Consider the following 21556-nt stretch of genomic DNA (forward strand, 5'->3'; position numbering starts at 1 on the left):
TTAGTAATTTGGTTCATAAGAGGGCATATAAATGAGTTCTAAACATCTAATGAGTTGTACAGCTATAAACTTTGAACAAATAGTATCCAAAGGTTGAATCACTATGGAGTAGAGTTTTAGGTTTACTTTCTTAAAAATTTTGATCATACTTAAATTTAAAGCCAAGTAAAAAAACTTCTCTAAGGCTAAGTGTAAATATTACTATGAATAATGGACTTAAATTCTGAAGTTCACATTTGCTTCCTCGAGTGGTGAAGCAAGCCAATAATATACTTGTATTTCATGAGAGCAGCAGAAAACAAATTGAATTCAAGTGTGATGGAGGATGTCTAGAGGAAACAAGGCAGACTTTTTATGATATAACTAACTGATAGCTTGGAAAAAAGATAAGCAAACTATAAAATCACTCCACTTGATAACCACTTTGGGGGGAAGGTTATTAAAATTCTATACAATATTGGTTTGAATTAATGTTTGGCTGTGGGAACAACAGAAAAATAACAAAACTGTAAAAAAAATTTTAACTTGACAGTAATCCTAGAATTTACTACTCTTCTACTAAGACACAGACACTGAAGTGCTAATGTCAACCAAAAGAGGCTTTACAACAAAAATTTTCACCAGAAACAATAAGGACATTTTATAATGGTAAAAGGGAAAGTCCATTAGGAAGATACAACAATTATAAACATATACCTCTCTAATTTAGCTGCAGAATAAATAAAAAAAAATGTATACAAATAAAGACAATTTGACAATAATTGAATACTTTCATATCCCATCTTCAATAATGGATTGTTAAGATTAACAAAGAAATAGAAGACTTGACAAATACTATGAACAAACTAGACACTTATAGCACACTTTCCCCAATAACAGAAAACACATTCTTCTCTCCAGATACACCATTTGTCAAACCATAAAACATGTCATAATGTATTTAAGAAATTAGATAAAGTATGATCTCTGATCACACTGAAATGAAATTAGAATATCAGCAATAGAGGGCCATTTGGGAAATTTATAAATATGTGAAAATTAAATACCATACTTCTAAATAATCAATGGGTCAAAGAAATGACAAGAGAAATTAGAAAACATTTTTTTTAATTATTTATTTATTTATTTATTTATTTATTTTGACAGGCAGAGTGGACAGTGAGAGAGAGAGAGAAACAGAGAGAAAGGTCTTCCTTTGCCGTTGGTTCACCCTCCAATGGCCGCCGCGGCCGGCGCGCTGCAGCCGGCGCACCGCACTGATCCGATGGCAGGAGCCAGGAGCCAGGTGCTTTTCCTGGTCTCCCATGGGGTGCAGGGCCCAAGCACCTGGGCCATCCTCCACTGCACTCCCTGGCCACAGCAGAGAGCTGGCCTGGAAGAGGGGCAACCGGGACAGAATCCGGCACCCCGACCGGGACTAGAACCCGGTGTGCCGGCGCCGCAAGGCGGAGGATTAGCCTAGTGAGCCGCGGCGCCGGCCTAGAAAACATTTTTAGATGAATGAAAACACACCAAAGCAGGTAAGATGCAGTTTAAAGCAGGTATAGATGTAAATGACTACATTAAAGTAGAAGAAAAACTGAGGAACAGAGAAGACAAACTACAGAAAAGGAGAAAAGATTACAACAGACATCTGCGAAAGAACTCTTAAAAATCAACAATAAGAAAACCACCCCTGATTCTTAATAATGGGCACAAGACTTGAGCACTTCACCAGATATATTCAGATGGCAAACAAGATGCTCATCACCATATGCCATTATGGAATTGCAAATTAAAACAGTGAGACACCACCACACACCTGTAAAAATGGACAAAAATCTAACACTGGCAATACCAAGAGCACACATGGATGTGGAACAGGAACTCTCATCATTGTTGCTGGGAATGCAAGATGGTACATGGTACAACCACTTTAAAAGACAGTTCTGAGAGTTTTAAGATTATTTGAAAGGCAGTGTGACAGTTGATACCAACACACACTCACAGGTATCTTCCATTCACTTCAAATGCCTTTAACAGCTAGAGGTTAGCCCAAGCTCAAGGCAAGAGCTCAGAACTCCATCCAGATTTCCCAAATGGATGGCAAGAACCCAAGTACTTAAGCCACCACTGGCTGCCTTCCCAGGTGCATTAGCAGAAAACAGGATCAGAAGTGGAGTAGCTGGAATTCAAACCAGCACTTTCATATGGGATGCAGGCATCCTAGGCTGTGTCTTAACCTGTTGCACCACATCCTAGGCTGTGTCTTAACCTGTTGCAACAGGTTAAGGATTAACAGCCTAGGATGCCTGCATCACATATGAGCCATCCACTCCAGTTCTGAGCTTTCTTTCCTTTCTTCTTCTTCTTTTTTTAATAAGATTTATTTGAAAGGCAGAGTTTCAAAGAGTGATGGGGAGAGTGAGACAGAGAAAGATCTTGCAGAGGCCGGTGCTGTGGCGCAGTGGGTTGATGCCCCGGCCTGAAGTGCCGGCATCCCATATGGATGCCGGTCAGTTGTGGTCCTTGCTGCTCCTCTTCCGATCCAGCCCTCTGCTGTGGCCTGGGAAAGCAATGGAAGATGGTCCAAGTCCTTGGGCCCTTGCACCCACGTGGGAGACCCAGAGGAAGCTCCTGGCTCCTGGCTTCAGATCGGCACAGCTCTGGCTGTTGTGGCCAAATGGGGAGTGAACCAGCAGATGGAAGACCTCTATCTGTCTTTACCTCTCTTGTAACTCTTTCAAATAAATAAATCTTTAAAAAAAGAAAGAAAGAAAGAAAGAAAGAAAGATCTTCCATCCATTGGTTTACTCCCCAGATGGTTGCAATAGCCAGGGCTGGGCCAGGTTGAAACAGGAGCCAAGATCTCCTTAACCTGATATGCCCCAGTGCTGGCCCCCTGAGGTTTCTTATAAAATGGATTATACTGAGATGAAAATGTCATGCTCCTTGGTATTTACTCCAACGATTTCAAAACTTACATCAGATCCATTATGGTAGATACAGGACAACACCAAAAATGAACCCTGAAATATTGAAGAGGAATGCTGATTGTAGGTTCCTGGATTGTAACAAATGTACCACTTTGGTACTGGAAATTTATAGTGGGGTGGACTGGGAGGGCAAGGGGATTAATGGGAACCTTATGCTCAATTTCTCTGTGAACCTAAAAATATTCTTTAAACAAAGTCTTTGAAATAAAAAAAGAAACTTCAAATCAGTAATGTAACCTTTCAATAATAAAAATTAGGAAAAAAGACAAAACAAACAACAGAACAGAGTGATACAAAGTTAATGAAAACAAAAGTTCAAGGATTCATCCCTTGGAAAAATTAGTAAAATTGACAAAACTTTAGCTTAATTGACCAAGAAAAAAAAGGATTCAAATTACTAAAAAATCAAAGGGGGATCAGTACCTTCAACCTTATAATAATAAAAAGGATTATAAAGGAATACTATGAACAATTAAATACCAACAAATGAGATAATGTAGTCAAGAAATAGACAAATCCCTAGAAAGATACAAATTACTTACTCAAATCTGAATAGACCTATAACAAGTGATGAGACTGATTTGGTAAACAAAAAACTCCCCATAAGCAAAAGCCCAGGACCAGATGGCTTTTATTACTTTTATCAAACATTTAAAGGATTAATGTCAATCCTTCCAGAAAATATAAATGTAGGGATCACTTCACAATTTATCTCATGGTTGGTACTCCAGTACCAACACCAAAGATATCAAAAGAAAACCCAGAATCCATTATGACTGTGGACAGAAAAGTCATCAACAAAATGCTAGCAAACCAAATCCAGTAACACCTTAAAAGGATTATATTATCTGATCAACTGGAATTTATACCAAGGCTGATTTAACATAAGATAATCAATGTAACATCCCATATTGATAAAGGAAAAAACTATCTCAAAAATAAACCCAGAAGAGATACTTGACAAAACCTAACACTTTTTCATTATAAAAGCAGTTAACAAAGGAGGTACAGAAGGAAACATCCTAGAACTGACCAAGGGCAATCTCTAAAAGGTAATTTTTATTTTTCACATAACGTGAAAAATCTAGATGCTTCCCCCTAAGGTGAAGAATAAAAAAAAGATGTCTGTTTTCTTCACTTCTGCTTAACATTGTACTAGAGGTTATATCCAGGGCAATGAGGCAAGAAAATGAAATAAAATATCCAGACTGAAAAAGTGAAACTATCTCTACTCTTATAATGCTATGATCTTACATATACAAAAATCCAAAGGAATCCACTAAAAAACTCTCATTATTAGATGAGTTCAGCAAGGTCACAAGAGACACGATCAAGATACAAAAATCAATTGAACTCTATATACTTGCAATAAATAACCTGAAAATGAAATGAACTCCAGTTATAAAAGCATTGAAATGAGAAATTTAAGATAAAATTTAACAAAGCACAAGACCTATATTCTGAAAACTACAAAACGTCAATGAAAGAAATTTTAAAAATTTAAAGTAAATTAGCTTATTCTATCCTTGGAAATCAAAATCTCCACTTTTAAGATACTATGATTTTTCTGCTTATCCAAATAATATTACTGTCAGGACTCAAACTTCATGGAAATGTTTTATTTTTAGTAGCAAACTTTTTTTTTCAGCTGGTATTCCCTTCATGTTTTAAAGCAATGCTTCTTAAATTTTAATGTACATAGAAATCATTTTATGATCTCAATAAAATGTAGATTTCAAATCACTAAAATGGGGGTGGTGGTGAGAGTGTGATGTCTGCATTCCTAACAGCTCCCAGATTATGCCAGTGTTGCTAGTCTTCAGATCATATTGTGAACAGCAAGATTTTATGTAGGCACATATATACAACTAGTCGACATTAAAAAAAGGGGAAAAAAGAAGCAATCCCTGAGGTGAATGGCAAATAAAATAAAGGATGAAAGTCTGATGAGTCCTCTAAGTTTTTCATAAATGAGCATAACAAGTTCCCTATCAACAATAAAGAAAATATACTTAACACTACCTCTTTATTCCTAAAACCCACTTAGTAACAGAAAAGAAGCAGACTTGGTCGGCTAACCAGCCAGCCAGCAGCTAAATCTACAGGAAAATGTTTTTAATGGTTTTTATTTATTCATTTATTTATTTGAGAGGCATAGATAAAGAAGAGACAGATGAAGACAGGGCTCCTATCTGCTGGTTCACCCTCCAAATGCTAGGAGTGAGGAATGCAATCCAGACCTGCCATGGGGGTGGCAGAGACCCAACCACTTGAGCAATCACCTGCTATTTCCCAAGGTGTGCATTAGCAGGAAGCTAGAATGGGAAGTGGAACTAGGACTTGACACCAGGCACTCAGATATGGGATACATCCCAACCAATGTCTTAACTCCTAGGCCAAATGCCTGCCCCTGAAAACTTTAAAATACCTACTTACACATAGATAATCTCACAAAATGTCAACCAGAACTTTTTCCTATTGCATCTGTTCTAGTGTCTTTTATTCCTTCTTTCAGACAGGGTTTCTCAAGCATCATTTGGAGACCAATGGTGGTACATGATGATCTACTAATTGGTCTACAGACAATGTGAAGAAAAAAGTAATACAAGTTTTGATCACCAACATTTCACAAATGTGAAAAGACTAAGTCTGACTTTCAAAGAAATCCTTTGAGGTTCTTAATTGCTGTTACATTCCACGAGTTACTCAAGCTCTAGAATAGTTAACACAGCACTGTTTCAGCTAACATACTTTTCATATCATGTGAGGCATTTACCTTTGTTAAATATATATTTTGTTGTTACTATCATAATGTGTTAAATGCTACACTTAGGGAAATCAATAAATGGCTGAAAAATGTTTACATGAGAAAAAGCCAAAAATATATTTAACCCAGAATGTCATAAATGATAATAGTATGATTTTACAGTAAAGACTATATGATCTATGGCCGGCGCCATGGCTCAATAGACTAAGCCTCCGCCTTGTGGTGCCGGCACACCGGGTTCTAGTCCCAGTGGGGGCACTGGATTCTGTCCTGATTGCCCCTCTTCCAGGCAGCTCTCTGCTGTGGCCCGGGACTGCAGTGGAGGATGGCCCAAGTCCTTGGGCCCTACACCCGCATGGGAGACCAGAAGCACCTGGCTCCTGGCTTCGGATCAGCGCGATGTGCCAGCTGCAGCGCGCCGGCCGCGGCGGCCATTGGAGGGTGAACCAACGGCAAAAGGAAGACCTTTCTCTCTCTCTCTCTCTGTCCACTCTGCCTGTCAAAAAAAAAAAAAAAAAAAAAAGACTATATGATCTTAGAATGGGCTGTGACCAGTACATTAGAAGTGATCAGCCTGCACTGAGACACACTTATTCCCAGTGAACTTTAATACATAGGGCAGAGAAGCTACTGAAGTGTTGACATCATTTTGACAAATTTGTTTATTGAGAGGCTGACAGAGGAAAATAGAGAAGAAAGCACACTCCCATCTACTGGCTCATTCCCCAAATGCCCACAATGCCCAAGGGTGGGTCTGGATGAAGTCAGGAACTGGGAACTCAATCCAGGTCTCTGATGTGGATAGCAGCCATCATGTGCAGTCTCCTAAGCTGGGAATCTGGGGAGAACCAGCAGATAGGAGCTAGCTACCTTGCTCTCCACCTCTCAAAAATAAAACAAAGAAAAACAACAAAACCATAAAGATAAAACTACAGTCAATGGTACTTCAATTTATTTTAACAAAACAGGTCTACCTATTATCAGCTGCAAAATAAATGACACAAATGTGCAGAGAGAAACAAAGCAAGCTATTGGCAAAATTTTATCATCAGATGACACTACTGGACAATACATAATACATGTACGAGACAGGAAGAACAATAACCATCAGATACATGTTCTTTAGTGTTTTACCTTAAGGCTGCATAAAACCACCAGTGAACAGACTATCAATCAATTCTTAGCATATACATTTGTATTATATAAATCAAGAAATGTTTAATTCTGGTTACCAATGGAATTATGGTATAGAGAGGAGATTCTTTTTCCTTTATCCAACGATTAGTTTTGAGACTTGACTTGTAAAGGAATACTGGGATTGCTAAGGCCAGACTGCACATTTAAAAGCCAATTGACACATGGCTTCACTGATAGACAATAGCTAGCATTTGACAACACATCCTCTATTTTTGAAGTAAGTGCTAAAGACTGCATGGAAAATTGGGAATATAATTCAAACTGCAGTCCATGAATGGGCATCTTCAGCTCGTTATATCAAGAAAGAAGCAAACACATTCTTTGCTAACAAAAACTATTCAAAAGAAGGATATACATTTTTTCATGACACTAATAAATGTCAGTGAACTATTTCTATGATTTCAAGAGACTAACTCAAGGGTCATATCATATACATACATATATATCATGTACATACATATACATTCATTATATTGGAATACAGTATAGTGAATATATTCCAGTATATCCAGTATACAGGAATACAGAATAGTGAATAGCTGAAACATATTACTTGAGGGTGAAATAACAATTCTTAAGGATAAAATATGAAGACCAAATTCTGATACACACAGCTTAACCAAAGAGTAGACTCTTTTGCAATATCTAGGTATTTTTTTCCTTGTAGAAAGGAATCAATGTATTATAAGATATACTTGAAACCACCTTCAATTATTGCACAAAATCCTAAAACGTATCTCCTAGAACTGAATTTAACCAAAAGGACATATCTACCCATTGTCATCGCTCAAAATGAAAAATTTAACTTTTCCACTGAAGATCATTCATTTGTGAACTTGGTGCTTGATTGAACATTGTATGCAGTTTTCACTGAGAATCCTTGCAATAATTTTTGTGTCCATTTATTTCAATGTCTAAATTATCTAAGAGAATTACCATAAATGTGCTGCCCTTTAAACAACCTATAACCTAAAGCTTGGGTTGTCTAATGTACTGGAAAGTAGAAAAGGAACTAGTTAAATATGAAACCTTGATTTTAGTGAGCCAGGTATCAATGTGGTCAAAGATTGCAGCAATAATTGCTTTTCCTGATGTTTAAATTATTTGAGTACTTTCTGATGTTCAAATGAAAACATTTTGGATTATTTGTTTGCATTTACTTCATTTGTCATCATGATATACATGAAGACCTATCATGTGATCCACAAATTCAAAATGTTTGAGAATATTACTTTCTCTGTTATACCATTTTCCTTTCATGAAAAGCTATTATTTTTTCCTAGACCTTGTGCTAGAGAAAAACAGGAAACTGAAAATTGTTTGCTGTTATTAATCTTCTTTCATTAAAAGGCATTTTATTACCCACATTTTCCTGCTCCATTTTAAAAACATGCTTCTGACTTTAAAATGTATAACACCTATTTAAAAAAATAATGGTAACTATTTCCAACTTTTCCTTCAATCCTATTCCTCCTGAAGCCATTCTTCCTGAACTCAAGCTGCCTTCCAATACCTCTTGGTTATAGCCAAGGGTGATAACTAAAAATATTTAACAACTAGCAGAGCATAAACAATAAAAAGAATGACATCAGGCCGGCGCCGCGGCTCACTAGGCTAATCCTCCACCTAGCGGCGCCGGCACACCGGGTTCTAGTCCCGGTCGGGGCGCCGGATTCTGTCCCGGTTGCCCCTCTTCCAGGCCAGCTCTCTGCTGTGGCCAGGGAGTGCAGTGGAGGATGGCCCAGGTGCTTGGGCCCTGCACCCCATGGGAGACCAGGAAAAGCACCTGGCTCCTGGCTCCTGCCATCGGATCAGCGCGGTGCGCCGGCTGCAGCACACCGGCCGCGGCGGCCATTGGAGGGTGAACCAACGGCAAAGGAAGACCTTTCTCTCTGTCTCTCTCTCTCTCACTGTCCACTCTGCCTGTCAAAAAAAAAAAAAAAAAAAAAAAAGAATGACATCAGTTCATGAGTATTAGCCTTAGTTACAACTTCTTAAGCAGTCTGCTATCTGTTTTTTCCATGCTTGATCCATTCTCAAAGACATTTGGTTATTCCTTGCCTTCCAATTCCCATAAGAAGGACAGCAGTTTTCATGAAAGACAAACACATAAATTGGATACCAAAACTGAGCTTAACTTGGCAATTTAGTATGTCTTTAATTTCCCTTTTTTCCCCTCATCAAAAGAATTAAGGAAAAGTATTAGAACAGGCTACTGCTTTCTTTCTCCTAAACCAACTGCCTCTGGAGAATGAGGTTCTTTAAATGAGCTTTTTATTATAACTTTGCTATTTGATTATAACCACAAGTTAGATATGCAAGTTCTTTCTTTGTTCAACCAAATAAAAATAGTTAATACACAGACAAATGGATGGATTTGGGGCTATATCAAGGATATTGTAAACTGTCAGCAAAACAAATTAATGTCTCTGATGTTTAAAGAGGAAACAGAAAGGGAATAAAGAGACTCAAAAAAAAACCAGAGATGGGTCATTTTAAAATAAACTTGAGAACAGAGTTATGTATAATAACATCAAATGTTATCTGTGTTGTTTTAAAAGACTGTCTTACCCAACTTTGGAAAAACTATTAAGTATTCAGCATTGCACTGAGGACATGCCACTCTGGCTGTACTGTTTCCTCTTTGTTTTTCATCCACCCAGCGCTGTAGACAAGCCTGGTGAACCCATTTTGTAGATCCTCTGCATCTGCATGGTCTCACCCATTCAGCTGTTCTATCATCTTCATCAGTGGCAAAACATACCCAGCAGCTTCTGTAAATGAAAAGAGAAAATGATGTTTATCTTTGGGATTCCAGCCTTCTCTACACTGTAGCTCTCACTTAATGGGCTGATCTTTCTATGTTATGTTATAGTACCTCTGATCTACATAAAAAAAAAAATGAGACAAAACAACCAATAAATTTTCAGTAGTTTATTTTTTTCTGTTTTTCTTCATCTTTCTCTATAGGATGTTGTATTTTTGGAATTTTGTTTTTAATGTAGTTCTGCCATCTATCTAGTAATTTTTACCTTCTTTAATGTATCATAGTGCAAAGATGACCCTCAAGCTGCCTTTGTTTTGTAAGACCTAATAACTGAGAAGTAGTAAGCACAGAAATACTTCATGTGAAATTTGGTATTCTCCCCATTTCAACACCAACCTCTTCAACTTGAAAAAACAAAGTATTATCGCATGTGATTTCACACAGTCACATTCAATTTTCAACTGAGGGGAAAACCACCCCCTCATTTCTAGCTCTGCTAAAGCAAGACCATAAGACGACACGAAGAAATATTATGTATTTTTTAAAGATTTATTAAAGGCAGAGTTAAAGAGAGGCAAGGGCAGAGAGGAAGAGGAAGAGGGAAGAGAAAGAGAGAGACAGTCTTCAATCTGCTGGTTCACTCCTCAGGTGGCCACAGTGGCTGGTGCTGAGCAGATCTGAAGTCAGGAGCCAGGAGCTTCTTCTGGATCTCCCTACACATGTGCAGGGGCCCAAGGACTTGGGCCATCTTCCACTGCTTTTCCAGACCGTAGCAGACAGCTGGATCAGAAGTGGCGCAGCAGGGACTCGAACTGGCACCCATATGGGATACCTACACCACAGGCAGCGGCTTTACCTGCTATGCCACTGTGCTGGCCCCCCAAAAAATGCCTTTTATTAAAAAAAATATACACAATATAAAACTCATTACCTTATCCACTTTTAGATGTACGACTTGTGGCATTAAGTATATTAATAAAGTTGTATAAGTGCTAAGACTACCCATAGTATTACTGGGCTTTATTTACTTGAATTAAGAATGATACTCAGAGAAGAGACACAGGGAGAGATCTTCCATGTATTGGTTTACTTCCCAAATGTCCCCAATAGTCAGAGCTAGGCCAAGCCAAAACCAGGAGCCAGGAACTTCATCAGGGTCTTTCATATGGATGGGTGGCAGGGGTCCCACTACTTGAACCATCATCTGCTGCCCTCCCAGGTACATTAGTAGAAAGCTGGATCAGAAGTGGACAGCCAGGACTAGAAATGACATTCCTAGATGGAATGCAGGTCTGGCCTCCCAAGTGGCTATGTTACAATGCCAATGCTACCTCCCCTATTGGGTTTTTAACTTAGAATTTTTGCATAAAATCCCATTTGGTAAGTTTACTAGCAAATAGGTTGGTTAGTTAAAGTTTTATGTTAAGATTTATGTTTTTGAAAGGCAAAGTGACAGAGGGAGAGTTCTTCCCTCCACTGGTTCACTACCCTAAATGGTTGCAATGACTAGGTAGAAGTCAGGAGCCTGGAACTCCATTCCTGTCTCCCATGTTGGGGGCAGGGGTCCAAGTACCTGAGACATCTTCCTGCTGCTTTCTCAGGTGCAATATCAAGGAGCTGAATTGGAAGTGGAGCAGCCAGGACTTGAACTGGTGCTCACATTGGATGCCAGTGTCATAGGTTGTGACTTAACCTGCTATGTCACAAGGTATTGTTAATACATACTCTTCCTCACAACCAAGGTAATTTTGTAAATGTAAAGGTACACGTCTAGGAAAGGGATACAACTTTTTGGCTACAAAACATAGGTAAAATGTCTAAAAACCTTCTAGGTTCCTGTGTCTTATTTCAACAGAACATATATGTAGGTAATGATAGCTACACTAGCATAATTAATCAGTATTAAGGTGAATCAAATTTTAAATCAAGCCAATTTCAGCCATCAGGAAAAAAAAATAAAAATATAACTATAATTAAAACATGCCTATTCAGCTCTTACTAACCAAACCAACTGAAATAGCTACTACTCATCTGTTTTTCACCTACAGAAATAGTAATTTTGTATTAATGGAAATACATGTGTAATTCCTCATAAATTCTAGATAAGTACAGGTTTATTTCTCTGACATTTTACTGTGAAAAATCTGAAAAACTGTTCTGGGACCTCTGTGGTGGACTAACAAGTTAAGCTGCTGCCTGTGACTGTGGCATCCTGTATCAGAGTGCTGGTTAGTGTATGAGTTACTCTACTTCTGATGCAGCCCTCTACCAATGCCCCTGAGGAAGCAGTGGATGATGGCTCAAGTACTCAGCCCCTCCTACCAACATGGGAGACCTAGCTGGAGCTTCTGGCTTCAGCCTACGCAGCACTGGCCGTTGCAGGAGTTTGGGGAATAAACCAGCAGATGGAAGATATCTATGTCATTCTGCTTTACAAATAAAGAAATCTTAAACCCTTCAGTGAATATCCAAATATACAACATGTACATTCTACAAATCTCATTTTGCTATATTTGCTTTATTACATATTTATTAATCAATCTTATTTTTTTATGCATATTAAAGATATAGGCACTGGTATATCTCACCCCTAAATACTTATACAGCACAGGCTTACTTTTAAGATGATATTTACATATAAAGCATGAACTTTCAGATTTTTAATAATTTCAGGGGCCGGCACTGTGGCTCAATGGGTTAAAGCCTCAGCCTGCGGCCGGCGCCGCGGCTCACTAGGCTAATCCTCCGTCTTGCGGCGCCGGCACACCGGGTTCTAGTCCCGGTCGGGGCGCCGGATTCTGTCCCGGTTGCCCCTCTTCCAGGCCAGCCCTCTGCTGTGGCCAGGGAGTGCAGTGGAGGATGGCCCAAGTCCTTGGGCCCTGCACCCCGTGGGAGACCAGGATAAGTACCTGGCTCCTGCCATCGGATCAGCACGGTGCACCGGCCGCAGCGTGCCGGCCACGGCGCCCATTGGAGCGTGAACCAACGGCAAAGGAAGACCTTTCTCTCTGTCTCTCTCTCTCTCACTGTCCACTCTGCCTATCAAAAAAAAAAAAAAAAAAAAAAAAGCCTCAGCCTGCAGCACTGGCATCCCATATGGGCGCTGGTTCAAGTTCCGGCTGCTCCACTTTTTTTTTTTTTTTTTTTTTTTTGGACAGGCAGAGTGGATAGTGAGAGAGAGACAGAGAGAAAGGTCTTCCTTTTGCCGTTGGTTCACCCTCCAATGGCTGCCAAGCTGGCGCGCTGCGGCCGGCGCACCACGCTGATCCGAAGGCAGGAGCCAGGTGCTTCTCCTGGTCTCCCATGGGGTGCAGGGCCCAAGCACTTGGGCCATCCTTCACTGCCTTCCCGGGCCATAGCAGAGAGCTGGCCTGGAAGAGGGGCAACCAGGACAGAATCCGGCGCCCCGACAGAGACTAGAACCCGGTGTGCTGGCGCCGCTAGGTGGAGGATTAGCCTATTGAACCGCGGCGCCGGCCTGCTCCACTTCTGATCCAGCTCTCTGCTGTGGCCTGGGAAGGCAGTAGAAGATGGCCCAACTCCTTGGACCCCTGCACCTGCGTGGGAGACCTGGAAGAAGCTACTGGCTCCTAACTTCGGATCAGCTCAGCTCTGGCTGTTGCGGTCATTTGGGGAGTGAGCCAGTGGAATGGAAGACCTCTTTCTCTCTCTCTGCCTCTCCTTTCTCTGTGTAACTCTTTCAAATAAATAAAAAATAATTATTTAAAAAAAAAATTCACAACTGTGGTAGATAATGATTTATAGAGAGACATTACTAGGAGTTAAACATTATTTTGCAGTATCATCAAATAATTATAATTTTGTTTGAGTCATAATGATATTGTATAAGAGCATACAAATTTAGATTTTAAAGCTAGTGGTCATTAGAGATTAGCTGAAATGACCTTAGGGAGTAATACTAAGAAAGCTTCATATAAGGGGTCAGTGCTGTGGCACAGTGGGTTAACGCCCTAGCCTGAAGCACCGGCATCCCATATGGAAGCCGGTTCGAGTCCCGGCTGCTTCACTTCCTATCCAGCTCCCTGCTGTGGCCTGAGAAAGCAGCAGAAGATGGCCCAAGTCCTTGGGTCCCTAAACCGTGTGGGAGACCCGGAAGAAGCTCCTGGCTTCGGATTGGCAAAGCTCTAGACGTTGCGGCCAAATGGGGAGTGACCCATCTGATGGAAGACCTCTCCCTCTCTCTCTCTGCCTCTCCTCTCTCTGTGTAACTCTGACTTTCAAACAAATAAATAAATATTTTTTAAAAAAAGCTTCATATGAATACTTTCAAGAAGCCTGCCTTATCTTTACCATCTATCAACTTATCACATCTATTTTATATTTATTCCAGCCATTAAAAAAATAAATCTGATGGTCATGAGATCAAATATACTGCCCACAATATGTAAACTTCTGACATAACACAAAAATAAGATGTAAATAAAAAAAGGTACATTCCAGGGACTGGCGCTGTGGTGTAGTGAGTAAAGCCACTGCCTGAAGCGCTGGCATCCCATATGGGCGCTGGTTCGAGTCCCGGCTGCTACACTTCTGATCCAGCTCTCTGCTGTGGCCTGGGAAAAGCAGTAGAAGATGGCCCAAGTCCTTGGGCCCCTGCACCCATGTGGGAGACCTGGAAGAATCTCCTGGTTCCTGGCTTCAGATTGGTCCAGCTCCAGCCGTTGTAGCCAATTGAGAAGTGAACCAGCAGATGGAAGACCTCTCTCTCTCCCTCTCTCCCTCTCTTCCTCTGTCTGTGTAACTCTGACTTTCAATTAAATAAAATAAATCTTTAAAAAAAAAAAAGTACATTCCAGAAATGTACCTTAACTTAAAAAAACTTTTTTAGAATTCATATGAGAGGCAGAGAAGGACTAAATGTTTTCAGTCCAAATGACTATACAAAAAATGTTAATTTGTAAAGAATTTATTAAGTATAAATTTAATTTATGGGGGCCGGTGCCGCGGCTCACCAGGCTAATCCTCCACCTTGCGGCGCTGGTACACCGGGTTCTAGTCCCGGTCGGGGTGCCGGATTCTGTCCCGGTTGCCCCTCTTCCAGGCCAGCCCTCTGCTGTGGCCAGGGAGTGCAGTGGAGGATGGCCCAAGTCCTTGGGCCCTGCACCCCGTGGGAGACCAGGATAAGTACCTGGCTCCTGCCATCGGATCAGCGCGGTGCACCGGCCGCAGCGTGCCGGCCACGGCGCCCATTGGAGGGTGAACCAACGGCAAAAGGAAGACCTTTCTCTCTGTCTCTCTCTCTCACTGTCCACTCTGCCTGTCAAAAAAAAAAATTTTAATTTATGGGAAGAATATTAGTATATGAAATTAGGGCACATAGGAATTTGCACATAAAAATGGTAATTTAAATTTAAATAAATAACTGTTAATAAGACAGTGTCTTTTTTCTTTCAAAGATTTATTTTACTTGAATGAGAGAGAGAAAGAGAAAGAGAGAGAGAGAAAGAGAGAAAGAGGTCTTCCATCCACTGTTCCATTCCCCAAATGACGGCAATGGCCAGAGCTGCGTTGATCTGAAGCCAGGAACAAGGAGCTTCTTCTAGGTCTCTCACGTGGGTTCAGGGGGCCCAAGGACTTGGGCTATCTTCTCCTGCTTTCCCAGGTGCATTAGCAGGGAATTGGATCTGAAGTAGAGCAACCAGGACTCAAACTGGTGCCCATACGGGATGCTGGCAATGAAGGCAGGGGTTTTACCTTGATGTACCACAGTGCCGGCCCTGACAGTGTCAGTCGTAAGAGTTGACAAAAAAAAGGGAGAACAAAGAGAACAAACTATATCTATCTATCTATCTACCTACCTACCTACCTACCTATGAATCCTCTAACAGACCAGACCAACTAGGATCATTATCTGGGAAGGTTTTTTTTTTTTTCTTTTTGGTGCCTGTATGTGTGTGTGTTTAAAGATTTATTTAGAAGTCAGAGTTATAGAGTGGGAGCCAGAAACAGAACTCTTCCATCCACTGGTTCACTCCCTAGATGGCTGGAATAACCATGCCTGGGCCAGGCCAAAACTAGGAGCCAAGAGCTTCTTCTGGGTCTCCCATGTGGGTCTGGGAAGTTGGTTGTTTATTTGAGAGGCAGAGTTTCAGATAGAGGTCTTCCATCTGCTGGTTCTGAGAGTGAGAGGGAGAGGGGAAGGGGGAGGGGGAGGGAGGTCTTCTATCCAGTGTTTCACTTCCCAATTGGTCGCAAAGGCCAGAGCTGTGCCAATCCAAAGCCAGGAATCAGGAGCTTCCTCCAGGTCTTGCACATGGGTACAAAGGCCCAAGGACTTGGGCCATCTTCTACTGCTTTCCCAGGCCATAGCAGAGTGCTGGATTGTAAGTGGAGCAGCCAGGTCTCGAACCAGTGCCCATATGGGACGCTGGTGCTTCAGGCCAGGGTGTTAACCCGCTGCACCACAGCACGGGCCCCAACCTAGGAAGTTTTTTTAATCAATGCTTTCCTTCTTCACTTTCCCATACTATGTCATCAAATGCATGCAATCTATTTTTACGGTTTGTGACCCAATTCCCCCTCCACTTTAAGAAAAAAAGAGATATTTGAAAATGATAGATTCGCACTTTCTCAACATTTTGGAATGGATGGCACAGAAATCTGTGGTTTCATATATAAAACATTCCTGCTTTTTTCTAGGAATAGTATCCCACACTTCCAATGGAAAATTCTTCATCTGTCCAACATCAGTCATGTATAAATTTAGGCAGTTAGTCACAATCCCCAGCTTCTAGAAAGCAACCCTCAAGTTATTCATTGTATTTCATCCACAGATTACAGTCACTAGGAGGTTGTGACCCAAAACTGGTCTTGTTGGAAAGAATTTCAGAAGCTGGTAAAGTTGAGGCTGGTGTTGTGGCACAGTAGGTTAAGCTTACACCTGATACTATCAAAGTGCCAGTTCAAGTTCCAGCTGTTCTGCTTATGATTCGGCTCCTTGCTAATGCATCTGGGAAAGCAGGGAAAGATGGCCAAAGTATTTGGACCCCAGCTACCCACATGGGAAACCTGGATCGAGTTCTGGGCTCCTGGCTTCAGTATGGCCCAGTCCTAGTTATTGCAGCCATTCAGGGAATAAACCAGCTGATACAAGTGCTTGGAAATGTGCACGCGTGCGCGCGCGCACACACACACACACTCACTCTCTCTCTCTCCCACTTTGCCTTTCAAATAATAAACATTAAAAAAAAAAAGACCCTAAAAAGGTTGATACACAGATTTTTATCTCTCCTGCAGGGCTTGTTGGCAGGAAAATGTAAGACAAAGAGTCACCATGTGAAGCTTGAAGAATTCAGAGGAAAAGAAATGTAATTGGAAAATGATGGCATTTTTGAGACATGGAAATGAAGCTGTGCCTAAATCTAAACATACTCTTGCACTATTCACTTACAAAACCCACTAACTTTTTCTTTTCGGCTTAGCCCATTTGGGTTGCATCCTGTACAACCCAAACAATCTTGATACAAAATATCAGATACTAAGAGATGGCCTAAATACAATCATATTATCTAAACTCTAGTTTTTATAAATAAACTCAGTAATTTTTGTTAACAGCTTATTACAGATCAGAACTTCAGCAGAAAAATTAACCTAATTCCCAATGTGAGTACTTTGAGAGTCTCTTTCAAGTTTTCATATTTCTTTTTTTTTTTTTTAATGATTTATTTACTTATTTGAAAGTCAAAGTTACACAGAGAAGGAAAGGCAGAGAAAAAGCGTCTTCAACCCACTGGTTCACTCCCCAATTGGCTGCAATGCCAGAGCTGTGCCAATCCAAAGCCAGAAGCAAGGAGCCTCTTCTGGGTCTCTTATGTGGCCATAGCAGAGAGCTGGATTGGAAGTGGAGCAGCCAGGACTTGATCCGGCACCCATATGGGATGCTGGCATCGCAGGTGGCTGCTCTACTGTTATGCCACAGCTTCGACCCCTATATTTCTTAAATCAGGTAAAATACACTCTTGCTTTTGCCATTGAATTAGGTCATTCCTTAGATTGGGGGAAAAAAAGTCAACAAGGAACCAAACATTCTGAAATTCCACTTTTAACTGATTCCACTTTTTTAACATTTAAAATTTGGGGCTGGTGCTGTGGTGCAGAGGGTTAATGCCTTGGCCTGAAGTGGCAGCCAGCATCCCATATGGACGCCGGTTCCAGACCCAGCTGCTCCATTTCCTTTTTTTTTTTTTTTTTTTTTTTTTTTTTTTTTTTTTTTTTGACAGGCAGAGTTAGTAAGAGAGAGACAAGAGACAGAGAGAAAGGTCTTCCTTTTTCTGTTCGTTCACCCCACAAGTGGCTGCTACAGCCGGAGCACTGCGCCAATCCAAAGCCAGGAGCCAGGTGCTTCCTCCTGGTCTCCCATGCAGGTACAGGGCCCAAGGACCTGGGCTATCCTCCACTGCCTTCACGGGCCACAGCAGAGAGCTGGACTGGAAGAAGAGCAACCGGTACAGAATCCGGCGCCCCAACCAGGACTAGAACCTGGTGTGCCGGCGCTGCAGGTGGAGGATCAGCCTATTGAGCTGCGGCACCGGCCTGGCTGCTCCATTTCCAATACAGCTCTCTGCTATGGCCTGGGAAAGCAGTAGAAGATGGCCCAAGACCTAGGGCCCCTGCATGCACGTTGGAGACCTGAAAGAAGCTCCTGGCTCCTGGCTTCGGATTGGTGCAGCTCTGGCCTTTGTGGCCAACTGGGGAGTAAACCAGCAGATGGAGACCTCTCTCTTTCTCTGCCTCTCCTCTCTGTGTAACTGACTTTCAAATAAATAAATCAATATTAAAAAATACATTTAAAATTTTAAATTCCACTTTTAACATTTACATTTCAGGGTCAATATAGTATAACTGTACTTTAATTCATATTACTATATATTACATTTTTATAACTTAATGGAATGATAGTTTGAATACCCCAAATAATAATAATAAAGTGGTTATTTTGCATTTCAAAATAAAAAATTCTCTCAGACTCAGTTTGTGGCTCAGTGCCTGCCTGTGAATGACACCAGTATCCCATATGGGTGCTGGTTCCTGTTTCAGTGCTGTCTGCTTCACTTCCAATCCAGCTTCCTGCTAATGTGCCTGGGAAAGCAGTGGAGCCAGCCCAAGTACCTGGGCCCCTGCACACAGACAGGAGACCATATGGGGCCATTTGGGGAGTGAACCAACAGAAGGAAAACCTTTCTCTCTGTCTCTCTCTCTGTCTATAACTCTACCTGTCAAATAAATAAAAATAAATAAATGAATAAATAAAAAAAGAAAGTTTCTCAGTGTTTATCTTTCCCATTCTCTTTGATACTGTCTTTCACTTGGTGTTTAATGTGCTCAGCTGAGTGTTTGTTGGAAATCAACATTTTCAGGGCCCACTCTGGACCTACAAAATCAGAAACACTGGAGGGGCTTGACAGTGTTTCTAGCAAGGTGACAAACCTAAATTTTGAGAATCTTTGCTCTAACTATTCTTTCTTTTTTCCTTAGTTCTTCCCTATGAACTCTCCTTAATAAATAACACAGTGAAATTTCATGTTATACCCACAATAAATATCTTTAAAAATTTTTTTAAAGGTTTACTTCATTTATTTGAAAGACAGAGTTACAGAGAGAGGTAGAGACAGAGAGGTCTTCCATCTGATGGTTCACTCCCCAGATGGCCGCAAGGGCCGGGACTGCGCCAATACAAAGCCAGGAGCCAGGAGCTTCTTCCAGGTCTCCCACGTGGGTGCAGGGGTCGAAGGACTTGGCCATCTTTTACTGCTATCCCAGGCCATAGCAGAGAGTTGGATCGGAAGTGGAGCAGTCGGGTCTCGAACCAGCGCCCATATGGGATGCCGGCACTTCAGGCCAGGGCATTAACCTGCTGTGCCATAGTGCCAGCCCCTAAATTATTTGGTTTTTAAATATAAACAATAAATAATATTTTTTATTTATTTTTATTTATTTATTTTTTTGACAGGCAGAGTGGACAGTGAGAGAGAGAGACAGAGAGAAAGGTCTTCCTTTGCCATTGGTTCACCCTCCAATGGCCGCCACGGCCGGCGCGCTGCGGCCAGCACACCGCGCTGATCCGATGGCAGGAGCCAGGAGCCAGGTGCTTTTCCTGGTCTCCCATGGGGTGCAGGGCCCAAGCACCTGGGCCATCCTCCACTGCACTCCCTGGCCACAGCAGAGGGCTGGCCTGGAAGAGGGGCAACCGGGACAGAATCCGGCGCCCCAACTGGGACTAGAACCCGGTGTGCCGGCGCCGCTAGGCGGAGGATTAGCCTAGTGAGCCGCGGCGCCGGCCAATAATATTCTTAAGATGTTTTTTCCTAAGGAGAAAAAGCTAGATTGGGGAACCCTTATTCTATTTTATGAAAGGCTGCATGATTTTACAATTGAAAATAAAGCCAGTTAATATCTTTAAACTAAAATTGTGGAATTTTTATCCACTGAAATCTTCAAAAGGAAGGAGATTCTGACACATGCTTACAGCATGGGTAAAGCCTGAAGACATTATGCTGAGTGAAATTAATCAGTCACAAAAGGGATAAGAACTACGATTCCACTTAGATAAAGCATCCAGAGTAGTCCTATTCATTGAGACAGAAAGTAGAATGGTGGTTGCCAGGGGTTGGGGGCTGGGGTAGGATGGGGCAGAAAGAAAGTTAGTGTTTAATGGATACAGTTTCAGTTCCTCAAAATGAAAAGTTCTGGAGACAGATGGTGTTAATCGTTGAACAATGTGAAGGCCATTAAACTATACCCTTAATAATAGTAATAATGGTAATTTTATGTATATTTCACCTCAATTTTTTTAGGACCCTCCAATTTGAGATAGACTGTAAAAAATGACTATAACTACATTATTTTAAATGGTACAAATGCATATATATATATATATACATATATATACACACATGTGTATATAAAAGAAATTAGGAGGAAAAAGAAGAAAAATTATTGAGGTAGGGTTTAAATCCTAGCCCAGCCCATACCTAGTTTTTTTGGCCACAGGTATCTACATGGGAGACCTGGATGGAGTTCCAGGCTCTTGGCTTATGCCTAGCTGAACCCCAGCTGTTGTGGCCAAAGGGGCAGTGAACCAGTGCATAGAAGCCCTCTCCTTCTGTCTCTGTAATTCTACCTTTCAAATAAATAACTAAATCTTCAAAAAAATTTTTCTAATTGCTAAGTTAATTTGTGGAACACATTAAGTTAGTTCAAGACATTCTTGCTGGTTAAAGAACCTTGGCTTTAGGCCTGGTTTCAAATGCCTGCTCACCCCTCATTACAGGTTTATGGATAGAATCTCTCTCACTGAGTTATTTTAAGGAAGGCTTTCTTAATCTGGAATGTATGAAAAATTTAAGAGAGGCTTGGTAATTTTAGTGGAGGAAAAAGTATGTATATTTTTGCTAAGCTCTAAATAAAATTTAGCTTTTCCTTAAATGATGAATGCAAGCAAACCATAGTAATATTAGCAGAAAGCAATTAGAAATTTGTATACATAGTAATCAGAAAATTTCAGATTTGTTTATAGCTGTGTGAATCTCAAAATAACATGTAGCCCGTGTTAATTTGAAATTGGCTCTCAGACCAACTGATAAATCTTTTAATGTGTTAAAACTCATATCAAATCTTTAATATTTTGATAGGGAGAGAGGGAGAAATAGAACTTTTTTTTTTTTTATTTGACAGGAAGAATTATAGACAGTGAGAGAGACAGAGATAAAGGTCTTCCTTCTGTTGGTTCACTCCCCAAATGGCCGCCATGGCCGGTGCAGCACCAATCCGAAGCCAGGAGCCAGGTGCTTCTTTCTGGTCTCCCATGCAGGTGCAGGGTCCCAAGCACTT

General features: G+C 41.0%; 1 protein-coding gene across 1 annotated transcript in view; it reads right to left on the reverse strand.

The window, feature by feature from the left end:
* MARCHF5 (membrane associated ring-CH-type finger 5) overlaps positions 1–21556 on the reverse strand; it is a 55587-nt gene that overhangs the window by 21711 nt on the left and 12320 nt on the right. Inside the window, exon 2 of the mRNA XM_002718508.5 lies at positions 9511–9713. Coding sequence (XP_002718554.1) covers positions 9511–9713 — 203 coding nt within the window. The remainder of the gene's footprint in view (positions 1–9510; positions 9714–21556) is intronic.

Source organism: Oryctolagus cuniculus, chromosome 15 (genome assembly GCF_964237555.1).
Source record: "Oryctolagus cuniculus chromosome 15, mOryCun1.1, whole genome shotgun sequence".
NCBI lineage: Eukaryota > Metazoa > Chordata > Mammalia > Lagomorpha > Leporidae > Oryctolagus > Oryctolagus cuniculus.